This window comes from Danio rerio, chromosome 5, assembly GCF_052040795.2.
Source record: "Danio rerio strain M-AB ecotype USA chromosome 5, GRCz13ab, whole genome shotgun sequence".
Taxonomy (NCBI): Eukaryota; Metazoa; Chordata; class Actinopteri; order Cypriniformes; family Danionidae; genus Danio; species Danio rerio.
In genome coordinates this window covers 24,068,916-24,093,102 of record NC_141025.1, presented here as the reverse complement: position 1 = coordinate 24,093,102, position 24,187 = coordinate 24,068,916, and the positions used below count along the sequence as shown (strand labels likewise).

At 37.5% G+C, this 24,187-nt stretch overlaps 2 protein-coding genes and 1 long non-coding RNA gene across 7 annotated transcripts in view; 1 reads left to right on the top strand and 2 right to left on the bottom strand.

Moving 5' to 3' along the window:
• atrxl (ATRX chromatin remodeler, like) overlaps window positions 1-8,002 on the bottom strand; it is a 39,063-nt gene extending 31,061 nt beyond the window's left edge. Inside the window, 8 exon segments of the mRNA NM_001423350.2 lie at window positions 2,413-2,480; window positions 2,666-2,775; window positions 3,184-3,303; window positions 3,433-3,554; window positions 3,642-3,688; window positions 7,101-7,150; window positions 7,241-7,359; window positions 7,836-8,002. Coding sequence (NP_001410279.1) covers window positions 2,413-2,480; window positions 2,666-2,775; window positions 3,184-3,303; window positions 3,433-3,554; window positions 3,642-3,688; window positions 7,101-7,150; window positions 7,241-7,359; window positions 7,836-7,855 — 656 coding nt within the window. The 5' untranslated portion in view covers window positions 7,856-8,002.
• On the top strand, window positions 5,029-15,710 carry LOC147843953 (uncharacterized). 2 transcript variants are annotated; one of them, XR_015491154.1, is made up of 2 exons: window positions 5,029-5,175; window positions 15,188-15,710. It is a non-coding gene; the product is annotated as an uncharacterized LOC147843953 (long non-coding RNA). The 2 variants fall into 2 exon arrangements; XR_015491155.1 differs by having other exon boundaries at window positions 15,147-15,710.
• On the bottom strand, window positions 8,874-22,366 carry cnga2b (cyclic nucleotide gated channel subunit alpha 2b). Of its 4 annotated transcripts, none has more exons than XM_087251145.1 (8): window positions 22,101-22,366; window positions 21,400-21,556; window positions 17,206-17,307; window positions 15,428-15,538; window positions 15,160-15,333; window positions 13,218-13,325; window positions 12,935-13,041; window positions 8,876-10,397 (listed from the first exon to the last, which is right to left on the bottom strand). In XM_087251145.1, exons 2-8 carry the CDS (start codon window positions 21,423-21,425, stop codon window positions 8,977-8,979), a joined length of 2,049 nt encoding a protein of 682 aa, XP_087107271.1. In that variant the 5' UTR covers window positions 21,426-21,556; window positions 22,101-22,366; the 3' UTR covers window positions 8,876-8,976.
• Between the last annotated feature and the right edge of the window lie 1,821 nt (window positions 22,367-24,187).

Genomic DNA, 24,187 nt, shown 5'->3' with positions numbered 1-24,187 from the left:
TAGTGCGAACAGAAGTAAATCATCTACAAAGGCCAAAGGGCACTCCAGCATAAAATCTCTAAATATCCACAAAGAAACCCAGAAAATCCCCATAGCATTTCATTATAAACAGAAGATTAAATCGCTTTCACTGATTCAGGGTGATTAAAAGGACTGGGGAGTAACAAAATAAATGTAACAGCAATAGATGTTTAAAATCTAAATTACAATAAATACGGGTACTTTGTTAGAATTACATTTAAAAGAAGTGTTAATCAAATTACAGTTACATACATGAAATATTTAAAATAAAAAAAATTTAGTTCACCAAAGTGATTATTTTTTTAAATTAAATTGAATTTCTTAACTCAATGTTTATGTTAACATGGATTTTAACCAAAACTGATACCTAGTTTAAAAAAAACAAACTGTGCAGTCTATTTATTTAGCAATCCAAAATGGGTGAGAAAAAGCCATTCTCTTGTGGAAATACAAAGTATTTTACTTAAATCTGAGTAAGTGTAATGTGTCTACAGCAGGGTTTTTCAAAGTCTAAGACAGTGGGCCTCCCTTTTGACACAACTTATCCATTGGCGCCCCCCTCCTCCCAAACACACACACACACACGCACGCACACGCACACACATATATATATATATATATACATATATATATATATATATATATATATATATATATATATAAAGACACAGACAGATGTCAGACTGTTAACTCACTTTTATCATCATTTGCTTGAAAGTGCAATTATTTACAGAGTAATAAGTATTTTAATATAACATTTTTAAAACTAGGATGATGGTTCAATATGAATAGAACAGATCCAAGAACTGTCCATTCCAGTCAAAACAGTTGAAGTTTAGTGGGTCTCATGCTGTCATTAGCCAAAATTTTGACAAACCACACAAAGGTCGTAGTTCATCAGCTGGTCCTGTCCACGTAAATCCTAAACTCAAATACTGATCATCATATCGTCGTCTTTTGGGTTTAAGCCCTGAACTTGAAGGCTTTTGTGGCGAGGGGTCGTGGCCGAGAGCCGTGGGTAACGGAGTGAGGCCACCTCGTAAGTGGATACACCTGCGGTGCGCACCTGCCTCGGATCCCACGGAAGGAGCTCTGGATTATAAAAGAAGGAACGAGGGCAGAGGAAGCCGAGAGAGGATCGGGCCGGAAATATTTTACTTTTGCTTTCAGTTTGACGGCAGTCTCCGTGAGGAGCTGCCGTCCGTTTGTTTTGGTTTAGACGGCAGCCTCCGTGAGGAGCTGCCGTCACTGTCATTAATAAATCACTTCAAAACTGCGTCGGTTCTCCGCCTCCTTCTTCCCGGCGGCCAAAGGGCCGTGAACTTCATTACAGCTTTGAATCAGGGGGGTCTCAGAAACCGACCCATTGTATTAGCAGGCATTTACCTGTATTGGCGGGCTTGCCAAACAGAAGCGAATTCACTGCTATGGCCTTCTGGGTAAAAAAGGTTTTCTTATATTTTACGTATTTTTTTGCTTTGTTTAATTAAAACGTTTAAATATAATAAAAAAATACATATAATAATTAAACTTAATAATTATATTTTTATTATATTATATTTTTTCCCGCGCCTCCCCTGACATGCTCTGGCGCCCCCCAGGGGAGGCGCGCCTCACACTTTGAAAACCCCTGGTCTACAGTGTAATCCATGCCTACCAGCAACAAACATTTTAGCAGCATCAAAGAATTCAACTGAATTCTCCCATAATTTACTTTGCATTCAGTTGACATGTCTATATAAATCATACACAATAAAGGCTTAAAGTCAAACAATAGCTTCATGGGTTTTACAGATGTACTTGAAGTCTTAGCTATAGTTATAAGTAATGTTATTTGGAAGCATATTTGTGTAAAAACGAAACAAAACAATAATACATGGTTATATTTAACATAATACATTTCACTTAAGTGGGTTAAGTACTAAAACAGCCACGTCCCAGTTCAGAGTCTGGATTCTTCAGAGGCTGATCATTATGGAGCAACAAAGGCTTTTCCAATTCAAATGCAGCTTTGAAATGTATCCTTTATTTCTCAGGCATGCACGAGTTTCTATTTACATAATCTTTTGTTCAGTCAGATTGTGAACAAAAGCCATTTAATGTCACATTCAAAAAGTACTGCAGTGAATCAACAGCAGCTATCACAGTTGATGGGTTTAAGATCAATCCTCTGTAGGCCAGACTGCTCCATTAAACAAAACTCAGTTCAGGCACTTGGTGGCCTAAAGAATACAGTCTCCGAATTGAAATGCAACAAATGTGACCGTAGTCAACATTTGAAGTGAATCAACACCTTTCAGTTAAACTTTAAAATGTACTTTTTTACTTTAAAGAATACACTGAACTACATACACCCATCAAAAACACAATGCTAGTAATTTACTCATGTACCTGCACTGCTCGTCCATGCCCTCTGAATCTTTGCTGATGTCATCACTCATATAATACTTAAAACAACTCTACAAGAAAGCAAAAAGATTAGTACAAAACTCTGCAGAAGAAATTACTAGTTATCAATCAAACAGGCAAAGATCTAATACTTGATGCAATTATGAAAAAACTTTTTTTCTATTTATTAGGAGTTTTTAACATCCATTTTATGTTTACATATAACACACATTAACGCACAGACTCTTATACATACCTTGCAGATAAGCACTTTGAGCATAGGGTGTCTATAGACGGAATCACGCTGGAAGTGATTAACCTGCTGACCGCACGCACTACAGTTTACCCTCTCCAACTCATATCCACCTAACACACAAACAATTCAAACAGTTTATCCATACACCAAACACGCAAGGCTAACTGAGTTTTCCTATGCACAGAAACTTATTCTTTGTAAGATTTGGTGTCAAAGTAAGCTGATAAACTGAATATAAATACTAAATTCATTGTTTTATATGCACTACATTGTGGTCTTTTGAGATCAGGTGCTTGAGGAACATTTATGCCAGAATTTCAGGAACACTTATATGAAAAAAAAGTTCCAACAGTTTTCAATACAAAATAGCAATGAGCAATGATCTGACCAGTCATTTTATTTCACAATGATACTAAACGTATGTAAAAGTTACAACATATCAAAAGTTACCTTCAACCAATACTAAATGTAATAATATATGAGATCAAAAATGTTACATCTGCAAGTTTATTTCTTACCTCTGCGCCGGTCAGCATTATCTCTGTGCTGCTTGTGAATGCGTCTAGAGCGGAATTCTGGACCACGAAAATCATCACGAGTTTCATTACACACTGGCTCTGGCAGCACAAACACTGTCCCTGTGACATAAACGTAGGGTTTAAAACAACACTTGTAATCTCCTCAATTTATAACAAAAAACCATAACAAAAACATTACACAGATTGACAGTGAGAATCAGCCTAATGAATCTGAAAAGGGAATAGCACCTTTGGGTAGGATGTTGGTGTCATGGTCACTTGAGTGGACCGATATCACATCCTCAGCTCCACTCTCAGATGAAACGTCTGACTCGTTCATCCCGCTGTGTTTAGTGACAACAGTTGGTTTCCTGTAAGAGTAAAGATTTACAAATGAGTTCACTCATTCAGAATACAAGGCTATCTGCTCCAGATACATCTCAATATTTGAGTCAAACCTTCTTGAACGAGATGACAACATTCCCACTTCTGAAGGGCCACCCGCCTGAAAAGACATCATAAAAAAAAGACACAAATTTAATGATTATGCAAAAAATATATATATTAGCTATAGGGATATATTATTTATAACAATACATCCGATTTATTTCTAACTTATTTTTGGCTGATATCCGATACTTAAACCTGCCTAGATTTTATTTCTCGCCTTATGTACTGACTTGTGTCATGGTAATGGATGCTGCACACTAGTGGTGGAAAGGAGAGACCACCTTACATGATTGTAAAGCGTTTTGGGTGTATGGCCATACACAAAATAAATGCACATTACAATTACAATTAATGTAAAGAAAAAAAAGAAAAAAAAAACACTTATTAAACATTTTAAATGCTCCACTGAAACAAAGTCGTACACATGGGAAGCATGTAGCACTGCATTAAAATCCATTTTCCCCTGCCATGTCTTTAAAATATGAGTTTATTTTGCCCCAGTATTTTCAATGGAGTTTCTGCACTCACCTGCTGGTCCCGATAGCGCTAGTAGTTACACAGTCCTTCAACTCATTTTATGCTTGAACAACCAAATGAATGCTTAAGTCTATTTAACTGAATGTATTGTAATTACATTAATACATTGATGCTGCAAAAGGAACCTTATGAAATTGAAGTCACATAAACCTTTTACCGGAAGTTTATCATTGGCTGAAAAACACTAGCTTTGTATATAACCAATTCTTGTCAGTAATATTGTGCATGCCCAGTAATTTTTTTCAGGGTTTTCACCTTTTTAAATGGATAGGAAAGTGTAGGGTATTGACAGGAAAGCATGGGGAGTAGAGAGAGGGAAAGGATCAGCATAGGACCGCGAGAAGGGGAATCAAACTCAGATCACCGTGATCACCGAAGTGCATGTGTCAATGCACTAACCACAACACCACTGGCGCCGACCATGCCCAATAATTTATTCAATTTGTTTTATTTACAATTACAAAAGAAAGCTCTTGTTGATCTATGAGAATAATGCCTAAATGCCCAGTTGACATTTCTTAACAACAACAAAAAAAAAAGGTTGGTGGTGGCTTAAAATATGAGACATTTGCATTACTATAATATGAAACAAACTGCACTTCTACAGTGAAATCTATACTAAACTGAAATTAAGCGGTTTTAATTTACTAGACCTACACCAGCATTCTACACTACTCTTTTTGTCTGCCTGAATTGCTGGAACGTTACACAAACTCAATTCCTGGAGGGCCGCAGCTCAGCAGTTTTGCTCCAATCCCAATCAAACACACCTGATCCAACTAATCAAGGTGTTCAAGTGTACTAGACCAGCTGAGTTTGATTAGGATTGGAGCAAAACTGTGGAGCTGCAGCCCACCAGGAACTGAGTTTAAAAGCTATGCTCTATAGTTTCAGTCAGTTGCCATTCTTTTGGTGTTCACAGGCAGCAGATGAGACCAGACTTAAGTCAATATGAGGCAACAACAGAGGTGGGCTTCATCAGTGCTACAAAACTGGCATTCTTTGGTGTGTACTGGCCTTCATTCTACTACAAGTTTTTAAATGTTTTAAAATAGGCTAAAAGTGACTACAGAATTTTTTGGGAAGATTAAACAGTACCACACAATAGAGCTGCACAATTAATCGAAAAAAGATCCGATCTCGATTCGACCATCTAGACATCTTAATCCAGGATTTCTACAATTCTGTCAAACATTTTCAAGTTCAGGAGAGAAGCAAAGGCGGCTGCACGTCTTTTCAATCTTTCACATACGTTGTTCAGCGACATGGACACCTCCAAATGATGTTAAAAGAGTCACATACTGCATTTATAAGGTATAATTCACCTAATAACGTAATTTTTGTCTTTATATAATGCTGTATTCGTAGCCGGGAAATCACACGTGACGTGAACTGATGACTGTGCGGGCGCGCGCCCTACTTAAGGATAGACGCGAGCGTCTACTTTAGTGAAAAGAACCTGCATATGCTGTGAATAACAGGTAATAAAGCTATAAATAATATTCAGTTTGACACAGAGTGATCGTTTGAGAGCAGTGCGTGAAGTAGGAACAGCACTTAGCAGTGAAAATGAAATCGAAAGCATGCACATCATTTACATAATCATATCGCATTTTAGAGTTATGACTGCGACAAGCATTTGATAGTTTTTTTCTTTCATAGCGAACACACAGTTGTGCATGAATATAAATGTTTACAGTGTCAGTATAACTACTGTAGTCTATATAATGTTGATTTTACCAGTGAAATGGTCTAAAAATCTTGCCAATGACAAATTGCAAGCATATATCTCAAACATAATTTAACATCAGAATTATTATAAGTAGAATAGAATTATTTACAGAAACCAGTAGACCTACACATTATTAATGTTGTTTTACCATATGTTTGAGAAAAAAACAAATCTCATATTAAGCTTTTATTACATCTACAGAATCGAGAGAAAATCGTGATCGTTATTTTAAGCAAAAAAAATCGTGATTTTCATTTTAGCCAGAATAAATAAAGTCTGAAAGGGTTATTTGTAGTGTAGTGCAATATATAAGCAGCCATTTCAGTATCAGCTGCTAAATGCTTCAGCCAGATAAAAAAAAAAAAATATTGTTAAACTACTCATGAATCCTGAATTATTTGGCTGTTTGTTTTCTGTATCGGCCAAAATGGTCACATCACAATTCGTTACATTCATAATTGTTAGAAACTCAGCAGTGCTGACATTTAAGACATGTGACTGTGTTGTAGCTTCTTTTTGTTACGCGTCATAGGTGGCCAATCAGGAGTGCCCAAACTTTTTCTTATAAAGGGCCAAAAACCAAAATATATTGAGGTTTGTGGGCTGAAGGTACAAATAGTTGTCATGGCTAATTTCCAAATTTAATAATGTTTAAAAACATTGCTTTAACTAATACAGATTTTTTTTTTACATTTTATAATAAACTTATTGCAGTAAACGTAAAATAATCAAATTATTAACAGAATTACACTAGCTTTTGCCTTGATTTGCTAGCCGATATCTTCTGCATTGTTCTCTATCCGTTGAGTGACAATATTTACATTTTTTTTTTTTAAATCTGATTCATTTACAGCATTTAATTAAAACATTTAATTTCAGTTTGCTTTTTTGTAGTTCAGATTACGTTAAATTAGAAACGATAACCCCTGTGTTAAAGGCATTTGCCTCCAATCATCTCCATCGCTTTTACTCTCCTCTCAGATGGGATGGCGGGCCAAATCAAAAGGTTACAATGGGCCAACTTTGGCCCACGTGTCCTTCTTTGGGCATTTCTAAATAATCTTTTTAGCCATATAGCTTTTTTCCCACCAATACTCTCAATGTAATACCTCTACTCCCTCTGTTTCGAAGACCAGGGTGATGCTAACTTTTGGACTGGACAACAAAAATGCAGTACTCTCTGTACAGAATTGTTTACCTCCTCTGCAAAACGAGCTTGTTCATCCAAATATTCTCTGGACGTGGTTCCTGTCAAAGAGAAAGAACACAAAAAAAATTAACTATAACTGACCCATCAAGTACATTTTTGATAACGGTTAATTTCCATGTGGTACCGACCATTCCAGTGCCCAGGCAGTGCAGGTCCATTTTTGTCTTCTGTAGAGGTTGCCAGGTACTCATGGAGCCTCCCGATCAGCTCACCAAGCTTACTGCCTCCGCCAGCCACCGGTCCGGGTCTGCAAGAAAAGACATTTCATCTCTATAGCAACTGCTTCCCTCCGTGGTCCCTCAATATAACGTTACACTACAACACTTAATAACGTTGACGTTACTCTTAACCTAAAAAAACACAAATTCAACACAAACAATAAAGGCTTCCATAAAATAATAAATCGTACGACTGGCTTCAGTCTAAAAGTTATGTGAGGTGTAACGTTACATTAAATTAGTTCATAAACCTTACTACGAGAGTTAACGTTAAACACTGATTCTTTGTTTGACTGGTAACGTTAACGTTACCAATAGACGCAAACTACAAAAGCAAAAACTCAAGTCATAAATCTTCTTCATATAACTGGAATTTAAAAAGCAGAACATTAAATAAAACTGCGTCTGAGTTAAAAGTATATGTTGTCGATAAATATTGGCGAACACGACACTGTTTTTATGGTAACGTTAGTGGACGAGAGAGAGAAAAAATAAAGCGCCTCACCTGAGAACTTCGGCAGACATCACCTCATCCACGTGACGCTTCAACACAACGCCAAGCTTTTAGCAGAAACGCGTTTCACGATGATCGTCATAAAAACTCATATTTGACGAACCGCAAAACTCAGCCAGTTTCACCCGCCATCTTCCCAGTGGAACTTGCGCCAGACTGCTTAAAATGGCGCACCGGAAACGGCGTGCTGTCGCAACGGACGTAAAGTGATAGCGTCATTACTTCATCAGGTTTCGTCATAACTGCACTCGGATCGCGACTTTTTTTTGGTCAACATGGTAGCTTTATTTGAGCGCGGCGAGTTGAAAACATGATATGCATTCTGACTACATTAAGAATATACATTTTGCTTGTGTGTATACAACATTTTGTTTGTGCAAATGCATGAGAATGAATTACGAGCCTGACGTTTTTCAGTCAGTCAAGACAGATTTTGAATAATCAGCATTTTCATGATAGATCCGTATAATTATTTAATAATATAATAAAGTTAAAGTTTAAATGCACAGCTATGTTTTTTAGCCAATGGTAAACTTCCGGTGAGAGCTAATGCGACTATATTTTCAATTTCATAAAGTTCCTTATTCAGCATCGATGTTGTAATGTAATGTAATTACAATACAATCAGTTAAATAGACGTACGCATCCATTTGGTTGTTAGAGAGACGAAAGACCATTTAAATGCACATGCAGTCAATAGCAACAGGCTAGCACAGAAACTCCATTGAAAATACTGAGTTAAAATAAATGTCCATATTTTAAAGGCATAAAAATATATATACTTTAATACTTCTTGTTTGGTCTTATACCCACTTTGTATCGAATCTCAGCCAGGCATCAGATCTTAAACGTGGCAATTTTGTAAGGGATGACAATTCACCAGAAGCCCTAGGGCTGGCTGACTGAAATAAAAAGTCTGTGTGCATACACCCCATTTATTTTAGCTTCTAATTAAACTTCAATTTTTTTTCATAATATAGTAATGTGATTTATATTTACCCTAAAGGGGACAAGGAATATCAGACAAGGAATGGATGAATTATTTTATTTCAGCTGTAACATAACAACAACTAGAAATATAATCATGTGATCCTGAGATACAGAACCTTCATGATGAGAATGATCATAATAGCTATGCAGTCGAGTTTGTTCGTGGTGAGTTAACATTACTCTCAACGTCCATTTCATGATCTGATACAAGCCCAATGCCTGTATGACACAGTTGCCTCTCAAGCGCTGTGATTCTTTGCTTCAGTTTTCTTTGTGTTGCTGTAAACTCTCCGAGCAACCGTGCAAAACGTGCTTGTAGAATATCTAGTGAGCCTTCCAGCCGTTCAACCTTCTCATCAGTGTCCATGACAAGCAAGCCTCCCTGTGCGATGCCTTCATCCAGAAGCCCCTGCTTCCTCAAAATCTCCCTTCCACGTTCTTCCAGTACCCTCTGAGCATCTGGATATTCGATTACGGCCTCCATTAGGTCGTCCTTCGAAAGGCAGAAGAGGTCGGAGTAACCTATGCTACGAATGTTAGCTGTCCGACGGTTCCCCATTTTACTCCCTTGAATGTTAAGTATGCTAATCTCGCCAAAACAACCTCCAGCTGTTAGCAATGCAAACTGGGTCACTCCGTCATCAGCAACAACTGCTAGCTTTCCCTCTTTGATGATGTACATCTCTTTCCCAATGTCTCCTTTCCTACAGATGTAGTCTCCTGGACTGTACACTTGAGGACGCAGTTTTAACACTAGTTCTACCAGCAGCCCGGCCTCGCAGTCTTGAAAGATGCGAACTTTCTTCAGAGTGGTTAAATGAACATTGATAGCAATTTCTGCACGTAGCTTGTCTGGGAGATTCTTTAACACTTCCTGTTCATCCACTGCTTTCTGATTGGTCCACAGGTAGTCGAACCATTTGATGACACGGGTCTCAAGATGGCGACTGACTTTGCGGAAGTGCATGTAATGCTTAATAGCGTCAATTCGTGCTTGAAACTCTGCTCGTGTGGCGTTCATGTTGGAAATCATGGAACCCACATTACCCACGATGGTGGCGAAAATTAAAACTCCAACAAGAAAATCGAACACCACAAACACGTATTCCTCATCCCGTACGGGAGGCGGCATCTCTCCAATTGTGGTGAGCGTTAGCGTGGACCAGTAGAAACAGTATATGTAACTCCGTCTCAGAGCTCCTTCCTCTGTGGATGAGATGTTAGGATAAACCCATTCATCCGACCCAAAACCTAGAGACTTCGAGATGGCGTAGAAGATGCAGGCATTCCAGTGGATAATAACCAGGATGTAGAGAACCAAGTTCCAGATGCGGAAAATGTTTGGGTAGTTGGTTCTGGTCTCTGTTCGGTTGAAGAACTCAAACATACGGGAGAAGCGCAGGAGGCGGTTGAAGCGTAGCTGTGGGGTGTTGATCCCTGTGATGATGTACGCCAGATCTGTAGGCAGGATGGAGAGGACGTCCAATTTGAACTGAAAGGTATGAATGTAGCTGTCTCTGAGTTTGGCTAGGTCCTTCACTAGCAGTCCTTGCTCCAAATAACCTGAGAGGGCATAAAAAGTATATATATTAGGCTATTCATTCACACAACAAAAGAGGATGAAGACTGGTTTATAGGGGTGCGATTGACGCAGAAGTTTAAATCAGCCTTTACACAGTAGAAGAACTTACAGTTCGAGGCAACTGTACATAGTGTGAGTGTGCTAACTCCCTGACTCATTATTCCTTCATTCTGCTTCATAGCCATGCTTAGTTAAAGTAACATCATCATCGTCATACGATATAAACTTTAGTTTTGCCGACTTATACACATATCGGCATGCATATAAACAACTGAGACCAGGAGCAATGCTAGGGAGTGGCTTTCTGCGCACATGCATCAATTTGTTTTCATCAGCGTTGTTTCGGTTGCTTATAGAGAATACCAAACTTACGTGTGCAAAAGACGCCAAATGTGAATAGCCTTTAATGTCTTTTTTCTGGGATGACCACTCTAAATTAATACACTTGCACAAAGTAAATCTTATCTCAAAGCTTTTACTGGGGCACTTTTTTTCAAGATGCCGCCCTGGGCGATCGCCCATATTGCCCATACCTAAATCCGCCATTGTCTGCATGACATGCATGCTTTATCTCGTTTTAGCTGTTACGGTGCTTAGAGAGATGCACATTCCAAATTTTTTTGCCAACAGCACTTAAACCCGATAGAAGAAGATTTTTTCAGAAACATGGGACGACAGTGTTTTGTTTTTAAGTGTACCAAAACAAAACTGTTCTTGCTATTTCCTTGCGATACAAGCACATTAGGCCCTGTTTACACTGATGTGTTTTAGGTTTAAAACACTACATAGCTAAAGATCCACATGACTATACACACACACTCTGGCATGTGCTGAAAGGCACTTTAGTGTATTCGGGTATCCAGGCTGTCAGCAGGAGCTGGAGTTCTTGGAGTTCCAGTATTCTGCTTTAGTTGTAATATAATGTAATGTGTATTTATATAGCGCATTTATTGTGTATGGCCATACACCCAAAGCGCTTCACAATCATGAGGGGGGTCTCTCCACACCACCACTAGTGTGCAGCATCCACTTTGATGATGTGACGGCAGCCACAGGACAACAGCGCCAGTGCGCTCACCACACACCAGCTATTGGTGGAGTGGAGAGACCGTGATAGAGCCAATTCGGTGGAAAGGGATGATTGGCAGGCCATGATCATAAGACCGATAGAGGGACTTTGGCCAGGACACCGGGGTTACACCCCTGCTCTTTCACAAGAAGTGCCATGGGATTTTTAATGACTACTGAGAGTCAGGACCTCGGTTTAACGTCTCACCCGAAAGACGGCGCCCACTGACAGTAGTGTCCCCTTCACTTTTGCTAGGGCATTAGGACTCACACAGACCACAAGTTGAGCGCCCCCTGCTGGCCTCACTAACACCACTTCCAACAGCAGCCTAGTGTTCCCTAGTGGTCTCCCATCCAGGTACTGACCAGGCTCAGCCCTGCTTAGCTTCAGTGAGTAACCGGTCTTGGGCTGCAGGGTGACATGGCTGTCAAGTCAAGCTGCAGGGTGACATGGCTGTAGTTTTGCTATCAACCTACATTTTATATCACTGGTAGTTTCTATTGAGCTGGTTAGACCCAACTTCGTCTTAAAATTAAAGGTTCTTTAATGGCATCTGTGGTTCCATGAAAAACCTTTGAAACTTTTAGTCCACAAAACCTTTATTGCAGAGGAAAAACATTATTTAGGTTATGAAAATGTTATTCATATTATAAAAATGATTCTTTAAACAGTTTAAACATATTTCACTGAGAATTTTTGGTGAACCAAAGAAGGTCCTTCTATGCCATCACTTTGAAAATCCCTTTTTGGTTTTGTAACTTTTTGTGTAAATTTCTTAAAGAACTTGCTGGTGACAAATTGACAATATATTTGTTCAATAAATTAAATATATATTTTTTACATTCAAATACTTTTCAGACCTGTATCAAAAAGAGTGAAACATGCTTCCACTTCAACAGGATCTTGGTAGTAAAGTAGCAAAGCTTAAAGCTTTTTGGCTGTTACTGAAAGGTTAGCATCTACCATCCCAACAAAAGCAAAGAGGATTTGTATCAAAATCTATCGCAAGGATTTCTTTCAAACATTTTAAATGTGCATATTTGTTTTTAAGATTATAGGAGCTAATTTATATTGAATTCTAATTTTCTTGTAGAATTCTCGTCTTCTCTTGCATTTGAAGGCCAAAACTAAAGAAAAGATGATTTGACTGTTTAATCATGTATTATTTGAAACTATGCACAATTGGTTATGCACCAATAAAAATGCAACTAATTGCAATTAATTTGTGCTTTTCTCACTACTGCATTCTTTAGCTGACATTTTCAATTCCCAGGATTTGGTTTCAAGTGGTTTTGAATGAACCCATGTGCAGAATACATAAATGCAATGCAATGCAAAACAAGATGATGATAGCATCGATATGATATATGATATATTTTTGTAGCCATTTTAGGGTAACTTACAATATGTGGTAAAAGCCAGGAATTTAGGGCATGTGTGTGTATTTACCTGTCCTTAACCGAATACATGAATCCAGTATGTAGACGAAGTCACAAATATAGTCAAGCACTAGCCAGACAATAGGAGTCTCACTCTGAAGCTGGTCGAAACATGCTCTGTGCACACAATAACAGAAAGAGGAAGAACATAGAATCATTAACATGCGGATATGCACAGGCATAATAAAAAAATACCTGCAATTAGTTACACCCGAAACAAACAGACCATCTCAAGAGACCATGATTAATGATTATTAATATGTAAAGGAGTAAGACTTAGGGAAAAGTCACACCTGGCTACAAGCAGGACCCAATTATAAAGCACAGCAGCGGCGATGAAGAACAGCCAATAGTAGTATGTATCGTCAGAGGATGCAACTATGAATGTCTCCCATTGTTTCCTATGACAAAACACAGATTTGTTTATACACACACACACAAAAAAAGTGACTGGTTTCACAAACTGTTGCAAATTATCACAAGTAACACATTTTTTCAAACAAGATATTTAGATACATTTTTTTTGGACAAAAATACTCTTCAATTTAACCACAATAAAGTTTTCACAGCAATGCCACAGAAGAACCATTCATGTCTCCTTAAACATGGTCACAATTTACAATAAGGTTTCCTTAGTTAAAGTTGGTTCATGTATTCATTAAGATGGACTAAGAATGAACTTGTAGTACTTGCATAATACAGCATTTATTAATCCTAGTTCAACATTTACTAATGTATTATTGAAATCCAAATTTATGCTTGTTAACTTTAGTTAATGCACTGTGAGTTAACATGAGCAAACAATAAACAATGTAAATTGCAAAAACTAGTGTCAACAAACATGAATACATATTATAATAAATGTATTGTTCATTGTTTGTTCAAATTAGTATATGCATTAACTTACAAAACATTTTTGTAAAGTGTTACCGAAAACCTTTCAGTGAACAGTTCTTCAAAGTGCTAATTGTTTTGAAGTTTGAAGACTATTTCAATAATCTAAAGCCCCTTATTTAACAGTGTAGAACCTGGAGGTAAAGTTCATAATACAATTATTAATGCCAATAAAAGGACCTTTGTTTTTGACCACTAGATTAGGCTTGTTGGACCAAAATGAATTATGATCATGTCTTGATTTTTAATTATTTAATTAGGACAGTAAGGTCCGACTTGGCTTAGATAAATGTCTTGTCAGTTAACAGAAATAATGTACTGTACAGAATATTAAGTCATGGTGCAGTGGAAAAGTATTAACATTGTGTATGATTCTCATGAGCTTGGACGACTGCATCCATACATCTCTGCAGTGACTCAAATAATTAATGAAGTCATCTGGAATGGCAAAGAAAGCGTTCTAGCACTCATCAAGATTCTTTGGATTCATCTTCAATGTCTCTTCCTCCATTTTACCCCAGGCATGCTCAATAATGTTCATGTCTGGTGACTAGACTTGCCAATACTGGAGCACCTTGACCTTCTTTGCTTTCAGGAACTTTGATGTGGAGGCTGAAGTATGAGAAGCAGCGCTATCCTTCTGAAGAATTCGCCCTCTCCTGTGTTTTGTAATGTAATGGGCAGCACAAATGTCTTGATACTTCAGGCTGTTGATGTTGCCATCTACTCTGCAGATCTTTCACACATCCCCATACTGAATGTAACCCCAAACCATGACTATCCCTTTACCAAAGTTGACTGATTTCTATGAGAATCTAGGTGGGTTCCTTCTGCAGTAGTTGTGATGATTGGGATGCAGTTCAACAGATGAAATATCGAAAAAATTCTACCTCCTGCCATATTTCCAATTTATCCACTAGTAGTCAAGTTATTATTTGTTGCTCTTACAACTGGGATCCACCACAAGACTTTTGTTTTAGTGTACAGTTACTAATAAAATTAATGATAAAAATCTAAGATACAAATGAGAAAGATAAAATGCAACAAATAAGTGATTGAAAGTATATTTTAACTATATTTGATAGAGTATTAGTAAACTTATGTTGGAGTTAGCAGAGTATGTTGACTTCAGCAGAATGTCTTTGAGTCCATCAAAACAAAACAATTGGCAGACATTAAGGAGACCGTCAGCCAATACTCTAATAACTTCTAGCTGACATAGTTACTAAGAATAAAGGGTATCTTTAAAAAAAGTGTAACAATATCTCTCTCTCTTTGTGTATGCAGACTGGTCAATTTTTTTTTTGTCATTTCATTTTTCCATATAGTGTCCATCTTTACTTTGTGATTCCCTTGGTGTTCCCATTAGCGTCTGGCTGGTTGTTGCTCCGTCGACTGGGTGGAGCTCGTACTTCAGGTCCCCGAAATCTCTCCAGGAAAGAATCCGGTCTCTCCTCCTCCTCTACCAGACTCCTGTGTGCCCATTCTCTTAGAGTCACAACCAGAGTGACCAACCTGCCAAGAGAGCCGGAGAGAAAGCCTTTATTCAAGCGTGTTGCATGTGGCACCCGTTAGAATATGTATGTGAAAGTTTGTGTGGATGTTGTACCTGGACAGAGCTCCTCTTCCTCTAAAGGAGTTTCTGGATGGTGCATCTTGGGGCTCAAGAGCTGCTACTCGCTGAAGCTCAGATGAGGTGTCATCACACGCAGACTGAGACCTGAGAGAGGAACCGAAGGATTAAGACCATAATTTTGTCCCAACACAAACACATAAGTTAACAAGCATTTTAACAAATTTAAATAAACTTAAGAAAAAACAATTAATTTGTCCAAAAAAAATCACAAAAGAATTAAACTTTAAATTAGTAGTTTGAACAAGCTGCTGTTATTTTTCGTGTATATAATTGATTATACTTTCTGAACAGTATGAATACCTGTAACAAAGTGAGTCAATTTAGAGGACAATAACCATAGCACAGATGCTGTATCAATTAAATGATCAATTAAGTTAAGGTGGATCGATTAAGGGTGTTGATTAATTGAAAATATGTTTTTATTGTTATTCGTTTGGTGTTTTTAACATAGACTACGATTCTTTTAAATGGGTTTACTATCAGCATTTAGTCCTTCCATAACCAGCTAACAAAATTTTATTTTAATTAATTAATTTTTTTATTTTTTTTTTTAAGGAAGACAAGGGGAAAAAATACAAATAATAAATAAAAATATAATAATAAAAAAAATATCAATATATTTAAGTTACGACAACATTTAACAAAGTGAAGTTCAGACAACAAACTTTACTATGTTAGCCAAATGGTCTTTCTCTCTTCAATCAGTGGCATTTTTACATAACATAAACTCCATTTTTCAAGTCGAGTACCCATCATATTTGGTTTTGTTTTAATTAGAAATTTCATACAAATCCAGCGTTATGAACTTAACTAACTACAAGCAAGTTTCCAAGTTTAAAACCTCAAATGAATTAAGGAGCTGAAATAGTAAAAATTTTAGTTTGTTTTCAAATTTACTGTTCATTTAGTTGCTTGTAAGAAATACATTTAAAAACATTTTTTTTTTTTTTTTTAGTTTTTCATTGTTTTACAAAACAAAAACATGTACTGTCTCATATAAACAGAGCGAAAAATAACAAAAGATCAGTGTGTGGACTTAAAAATACAACACAACTCCATTAGTGCGTAAAAATTGAGTTATCAACCCAATTTCTTTGAATTGCTACAAGTTAAATATTGTTTTAAACTAATTGACATATATTTTACCTTTAAATTAGCCACATTTTAAGGTTGATTATCAATATTTTCCTGTTTTGAAAACTTAATAAAATTATTCTGTCAACTTTTAAGTTTTAATCTTATCAGCAGTTTAGAATTGGTTAGCACTGTCGCCTCACTGCAAGAAGGTTGCTGATTCTAGCCTCGGCTGGGTCAGTTGGCATTTCTGTGTGGAGTTTGAATGTTCTTCCCGTGTTTGCAAAGGTTTCAACCAGGTGCTCTGGTTTACCCCACAAGTCCAAAAACATGCGCTATAGGTTAATCCAATTAGCTAATTGACCGTAATGTATGAGTGGGTAGGTGTTTCCCAGTGCTGGGTTGCGACTGGAAGGGCATCTAATGCGTAAAACATTTGCTGAAATAGTTGGCGGTTCATTCTGCAGTGGCGATCCCAGATGAATAAAGAGACTAAGCCAAAAAGAAAATGAATGGATGAATATTTGGTTGATGTAGTCCTTTGAAAGCTAGATAATTTTTAACAAGTCATCAATTTAGTTTTTTTAATAACTTTGCAGGATATTATCCAACGTTCTGGGATTGTTCTCTTAAAGCTGGGAAGGTGAAATGACAAAAACACACACATATTGACTTACCTGCTAAGTACACTCTCTGCTCGGTCTTGCTCATCCTCTTGAGTTTGCACAGAGAGACGATGAGAGCAGGGAGATCCCTCAGGAGCTGACTGGCCTGTCATACTGTACACACACACAAACACACACACACACACACACACGTTTTGTTAGATACACATATTCCATAGGCACAGACAATCCATTCTTCTGCCAGAACATAGTGCCTGACAGTGACTCTAACAGCACAACAATTCCTAGGTGGTGTAACATCTCATCTGATGAAGCTTACACAAAAGAAATCTTCTCATGTTGTCATTTTTAACATTTACTGCTTTGTGATGAGCATTTGTTATCGTCTTTTACATTTCAAAAGACCTTGTGGAACAACACACGAGTATAATGCCAGCAAGGTTCACTCATACTTTATTTAGTAAATATAGCAAACAGAACAACAGTCTGCTGAAATAAGCAGTGCATGGAGCTATTTTACAGTTAGGTGGATCTAAGGTAGAACCTTAGGGTATGTTGGAGGGATAAGGTGCCTTAGGGCTCAGTCCTTGGACCACTTCCTATCTTTACATGGCATAACTAGAATCTGAGATTTAGAAAACCTTTTTCTTTTACTGCAGATAACACTTCGCTTTACCTTTCCTCCCATTCTGATGATGTGATGAGAGGTGTTTAAATTTCAGCAGGTCTGACTGACATTTCTTGCTGGATGAAGGACCATCACCTTCAACTCAGCCTTGCCAAAACAGACACTTCTCTTCAAGACAGCCAGCTTAACACTTTATCACAGCCTCTACATCAGGCACATCAACAATAACCCCAGCCAACCAGATAATTTTGATAATTGTGTAAATATTTACATGGAACATTATTAAAATTAGGTTTCTGGAACATTGATAGCAAAACATTCTAATATAATGTGAATATAAAGTGTTAATAACATTATAAATAATGTTCTGAGAACATTTATATAATATGAGATGGTACAAAACATTTTGAAAAATGTTATCATAACAAAAATAACATTAATACATTTTAGCTTGGATTATATAGTTGTATTAAAGTGATATGATGGCCAAGTATGGTGACATGCAGTATGGACAATATGGGCACACACACAAAGTACAGGAAGCTATTTGCTGTCATGCTACTGAGGTCCAGGGCCTCAATTGACCCTTCGCTAAGCCACACCCAAAAACCGCCACCCACCAATCGTGGCTTAGCAACCGTAACGTTAGCTACGCGCAGGGGCTCTGTCAAGCTTTCAAGTGAGGGAAACGAACCAAAGTATTTTGAATATAGATTGTGCAAATCTGACACCCGTATCCTTAAAGTATGGACAGGCGGTGGATTTTTTTCCCTTTTCAAAACCTAAAACCCAGAGGAGAAATGCTAGCGTGGACCAAGGTCTGTGAGGGGCGCTAAAGGAGCAGAGTTAAGTTGGTTTTGTTTTCCATATTCACATTACACATTCAGTAATAGACAGACGGCAAAAACTCACACCTCTTAACGTTACCCTAAAAAGATCTAAACTGTGTTTCCTACAAAAATATAAAGCAGGTTATGTTTCCTAGCTGTCTTTTTCTTTTTCCGCTCGATATTATGAGCGCTGCTCCGTTTAAGCCCTCGCCATATAGTCATAGCACTCATATTTCCATCTGTTTCAAGCTACGAATTTTTGAAATGACATGTCAACAGAGATATGATCACAAACTGAGCACTTGCAATCAATCATATATATATATATATATATATATATATATATATATATATATATATATATATATATATATATATATATATATATATATATATATATTTCAATTTATTTATTTCATACAACTGCAAATTATATGGCAGTTATAGCTACTGTGCATTGTTATGAGTCAATGATGCTAAAATTTGGCACAAATCCATTAGTTTCCCCTTTCTGGCTGCTCTTTCTATGAATGAATTATGTAGAAGCACTGTCCATGTGTGTTTCCTCGTCTGTTAGTGATGCTTTTTTTCATTGCATAGCAATAGTCTATCTGGCTTTTTGGCTAGAAAAGAGAAATCATGGTTTAAGCTAGCTTTAATTTTTATTAAATTATTTTCTGATCGGTTGCCTATTATGTGGTGAATATACCCCTGTAATGTATACTGCAGACCTTTTTTGTCTGGCTTTCTCGGATATCTCCCCTGTTCGCCAAAAAATGACTATATATCCCTGGCAATGTCTGACACCAGCGCATACACACTGTAATAGATGTGCCAGGCATGAAAGCTTGACAGTCGTAGCAACAGTAACTAAGGAGAGCGGGGCTTAGTGAAGGGTGAACCTGCTATACCTCCCATGTTACAAAACTAATTCTCTACCCAGTAGGTCAACCAAGCTGTGTTTTCTTCACAGACACCACAACCAGTTCTGCTCAATGATTACTCAGACCAATTCATAATTAGGATTTAGTAGCAATTCGTTCTAATTTGAATGACCACATCAATAAATTTTAGTAGAAAATTGGGGGCACACATCCCTTTAAAAATCATTCAATTCATACCAATGAAGTCATATGTATTTGTATAAATTGGTCAATTGTCTGATGAAAACATAAAATGGTTATGTTTCCTAATGAGATCAGGCTGGCTCTGCAGATTTCCTAATACGGCATTAGAAAGATCAGACCCTTTCTATCAGAGCATGCTACACAACTCCTTGTTCAAAGTCAGTTCTGCCGCAGTGAGACCATTGCAATGCTCTCTTTAGAGACCTCCCTGCCATTACTATCGAACTTCTGAAACTTAAACAGAATGCTAAAGCTACAATGGTCTTAAAGAGCCCCTATTTTTGGGTTTTTGAAAACTACTTTCCATGCAGTGTGCAACACTGCTTTAAGTGAATGAAAACATCCAGCTGAGGTTTAAATCTGAAAGTGCATCTTGTTTAAAAATATAGATTATTTAATCAAATATTTGACTCAGAGTCATTTAAATGATTCGTTGTTCGTCTGGATCTTTTACCTAATTGTTTCAACATCGACACAAAACAATAACAAATATGTTCTGTGCAGGATCCGGTAAAACATGAACGTGCCTTTCCCTTAAAACACTAGCAGAGAGTAGGTGTGTGGGACTGATCATGGCTTAAAATGAGTGAGCACTAATAAATGAACGTTCTGGTGATTATTGCAATAATCTACCCTGCAAAGGGGCATTCATCAGCCGTTTGTTAAAGGAAGGATCAGAAAAAACTATTGATGTACGGGAAGCTTGACTGGGACTTTACAGTACACAGTCTATGGACCAGTTTCTTCCTTCATTTCACATGTGTAGGTTAGATGAATATGCCTCCTTGTTCTCTCTAGCTTGCAATATATGTATTTAATTATGTTTTGTTACTTGTACTAGCTTGTACAAGCTGCTACATGCAGCTTGTACTGTATGTGGTTAACTTTTTATATTCTCATAAATCAGAAATTCACCAAAATCCACGTGAAAACGTGCTGCTTTGTTTATGAATTTAAAAGCGTTTGTGAGCTCACGATTCTCTGCCGTTTGTCATTGCTATGGCCACCATCAGCTGTTCCTACACACGTGCTGCGGTCAAGTTAAAAATAGGTCTGATAAAAAAACATCTTCAATCGCTGAACGAATCATATGGTAGTTGTTGGGATAATTAGGTAAAATAAGACCCCCAAAACCAAAATATGACTTTTTTAAATACATAATAGGTGGTCTTTAAATGAATTGCTATTGGAATTGGTTTCAACAGCTGCTTGCATAAAATTCGATAAGTAAAATTCTAAAACATGCACTCTGCTTCTCAATACTTAAGACTTATGTACCCTCCAGAAGCTTACACTGAACATGAATGGTGAATTGTGGGACCATTCCAAAGAGGCACAAAATCACTTTTAGAAACGTTTACTTGTTTCTGCTGGTGAATGATTTGTTGAACTCAACCTAAACAGATTCTACAGATTTTTTTGTCAAAACCTTCTAAAGCGAACACTTTTGTGTACTGTGTTGGACTAATTAGACACAGAATATCATTGCTCATTTGTTGTCCTCATTTGTAAGTCGCTTTGCATTAAAGTGTTTGCTAAAAGATTAAATGTAAACATAATTGACAATGCATTGATTGTGTTACTTGCACATCATCACACAGATAGTTTCGGTGAAGAGTTTTAAGCCATGCTTTATCAAAAACAAAACACGGCAACTCACCAATCAGCTTCAAGGAGTGGAATCATTTTCAGTACAATATGGTCCTTGAAACTTCTCAGGAGCACAGGTTAGAGCAGTGCAGAGGGACAGCAGGTCAGGGGAGTTTCCAGCAAACACTCCTCACCTGGGACTGTGGTCACTATGACAATCACCTTAGCTTACCATAAGATAGAGAGAGATTTAATAACCACTCTCCAAAAACCACACTGAGAGGTTATCTCAACAAAACGAGGAAGCTGCTTTGGAGAGTAAAGCGGAGATGGTTTAATGAACAGATGGACGGATGGATGAATGTGAACAGTGTTTTGGGTAATTGGCTCATCATTAAAGAAACAGAACACAGAGTGACACACAACGGTCTTCCCAAAGGGCAAACACACACAGCTAATGCCTCCAGAGAAATCATTGTTGATAACAACCGCTCTTCTGACACACACACACACACACCTGAAGTTTAGTCATATTTTCAAAAGTTCAGATCAGTCTCATTTGCAACCAAAACACTTTTGAAGTAAGCCATCTTACTGAATCTTTGAATTTGTCTTAAAAATCAAAACTAGCATTCCAAATACATTATAATTATACATACTATTAAAATATATTTGACATTTATTACAATACACAACAGATTTATCTATATATAAGAATAAATAAATAAGAAAACAAGCACAAATGCATGCAAAAGAAATGTCAAGACTCACTTTCAGCTGTTCCTCTTCAAGATTCCAAAAAAACTCGGGGATTTTCTTCCATGTTACATCCTCATGCTCAAGAAGACGTGCGCACACAGTGTTTCTAACCTTCATAATAGTCTAGAAACGTACAGGTCTCTTTCTGTGTACTTTAAGTAAAGGGAAGAATATCATGATCAGTCAGACAATCTTGTTATCTCTTCTCTGGACAAAAGTCCTTCCAGCAAAAGAAGCAGAGAGGGGGAATGGTGTTGAATGTAGAGGCGGGCAGAAGGAAAATGGGAGGGGAAAAGTGTGAAATTAGTGACAGTTTTTAAGAACACTTCAGAGATGGTCGTAAAATAACAAGCATAAGCTGTTTGTGAGAACACTTTATTGTACCAAACAAAAGTTTGGGAAACGTCAAAGATTTTTTTGAACTCCTCTGCAAAAACCTGCAGTAAAAAAGAAATATTGTAAAATATTATTCCATTTTTAAATTACCATTTTAATTTATTTTAACATAAGTCTTCAGAAAACATTCGTATTTGCTCAGCAAACCTTTATTATCCTTACTGCTGTCTAAAAGTGTTGTGCTTCTTAAGATTTCTGTGATAACTTTTCAAGATTATTTGCTAAATAGAAAACTTAAGTAAACAGTATTTGTTTATATTCTTAATAAATAATTTATTGTCTATTTGCAGAACTTTTTGATTAAATGCACCCAAAAGAAAAAAGAAAGCCCTTGAGTGCATTTATACTTCTGTGTTCTGTTTGCTCTGCAGTAACACTTCCGAAATGCTAGCTGGCAGAAGGTTTTTATGTTCCTCTGTGTCGAGTTTCTTCGCTGGTGTTGTTTTTTCTGAACGCTACCTTAACGTTCAAGTGGCTCAAACACAAAACAAAACTTTTCATCTGGAGCTCCTTCACGGGACTCAACACTTGTAAACACTCGCTACAACGGGTTCGCGCAGCTCTTGGTCCCACCTACACTCGTCAGGGTTACCAAACCGGCCAATCACAGTGCTTGTGCTACGTGTTGTTGTGAGGTGTAGACCATAAGAGTGCACCTGGGGGAAAAGGCCCAGTGAAGGACCCACGAACTGCCAAAGGTATGGATCCACAACCCATTTGTCTATAAATCAGGTCAATCCAGCATGTCTGTGCAAGAAGATCGACTAGAAGGAGATCAGAAATGACAGCAGCCGTTCAAATATTGTGTCTTTTTTTGTATGCAAGTTTATTCTTTCTAATGGAGGTGCGTGGCTTGTACGCACATATTAGGAGTAACACGTGCAAGCGGCGCGATACGCTCGCATCTTTCTGGCACACCCAGTGTAAAAACATCTTCAGAATGCCGCGTGTGCACGGCAAGTCACGTGACAAGAATTGACCGATCAGCTTCATATTTTGTATGTTATGTACACATTTTGATATCTTAGACAAACACTGCAGTGTTTTTTAATTTTCTTCAGAAATAAAACTTGCAGAGTTGCAGCAATGTTTTATCAACTTGTCATCCTTTAAGAAAACGGTTGGTCACCTAGCAATCTACATATACCCAATCCTCCAGGCCAATATAAAATTGTCAAGCATTGACCAGTCAGCAGTGACATTTCCACTGTGTGATGGTCTATCCCAGATGCCTCCAAGCCCAGAGAAGTTGACGGTGCTTCTGGACACTGTTAACATAGGGCTTCCTTTTGGCACAGTGTAGTTTAACTGGCATTTGTGGATGTAACCATGTATTGTGGAACTTGACATAGGTTTGCCAAAGTAGTCCTGAGCCCATGTGGTGATATCGCTTATAGATAAATGATGATTCTTGATGCAGTGCTGCCCGAGTGATCGGAGATGTTTAGCTTAGGCTTGCGCCCCTTGTTCTTTATACACTGAAATTCCTTCAGATTCCTTGAATCTTTTAATAATGATGTGCACTGTTGAAGGTAAAATATCCAAATGTCTTCCCATCTTTCATTAAGGAACATTGTTTTTGAATATTTTAATATTTTTCCCACATATTGGTTGGGAAACTGGTGATCCTCGGCTCATGTTTGCTCCTAAAGAACTAGACCTTTCTTGGTTGCTCCTTTTGTACCAAATAAGTTGCAATCACC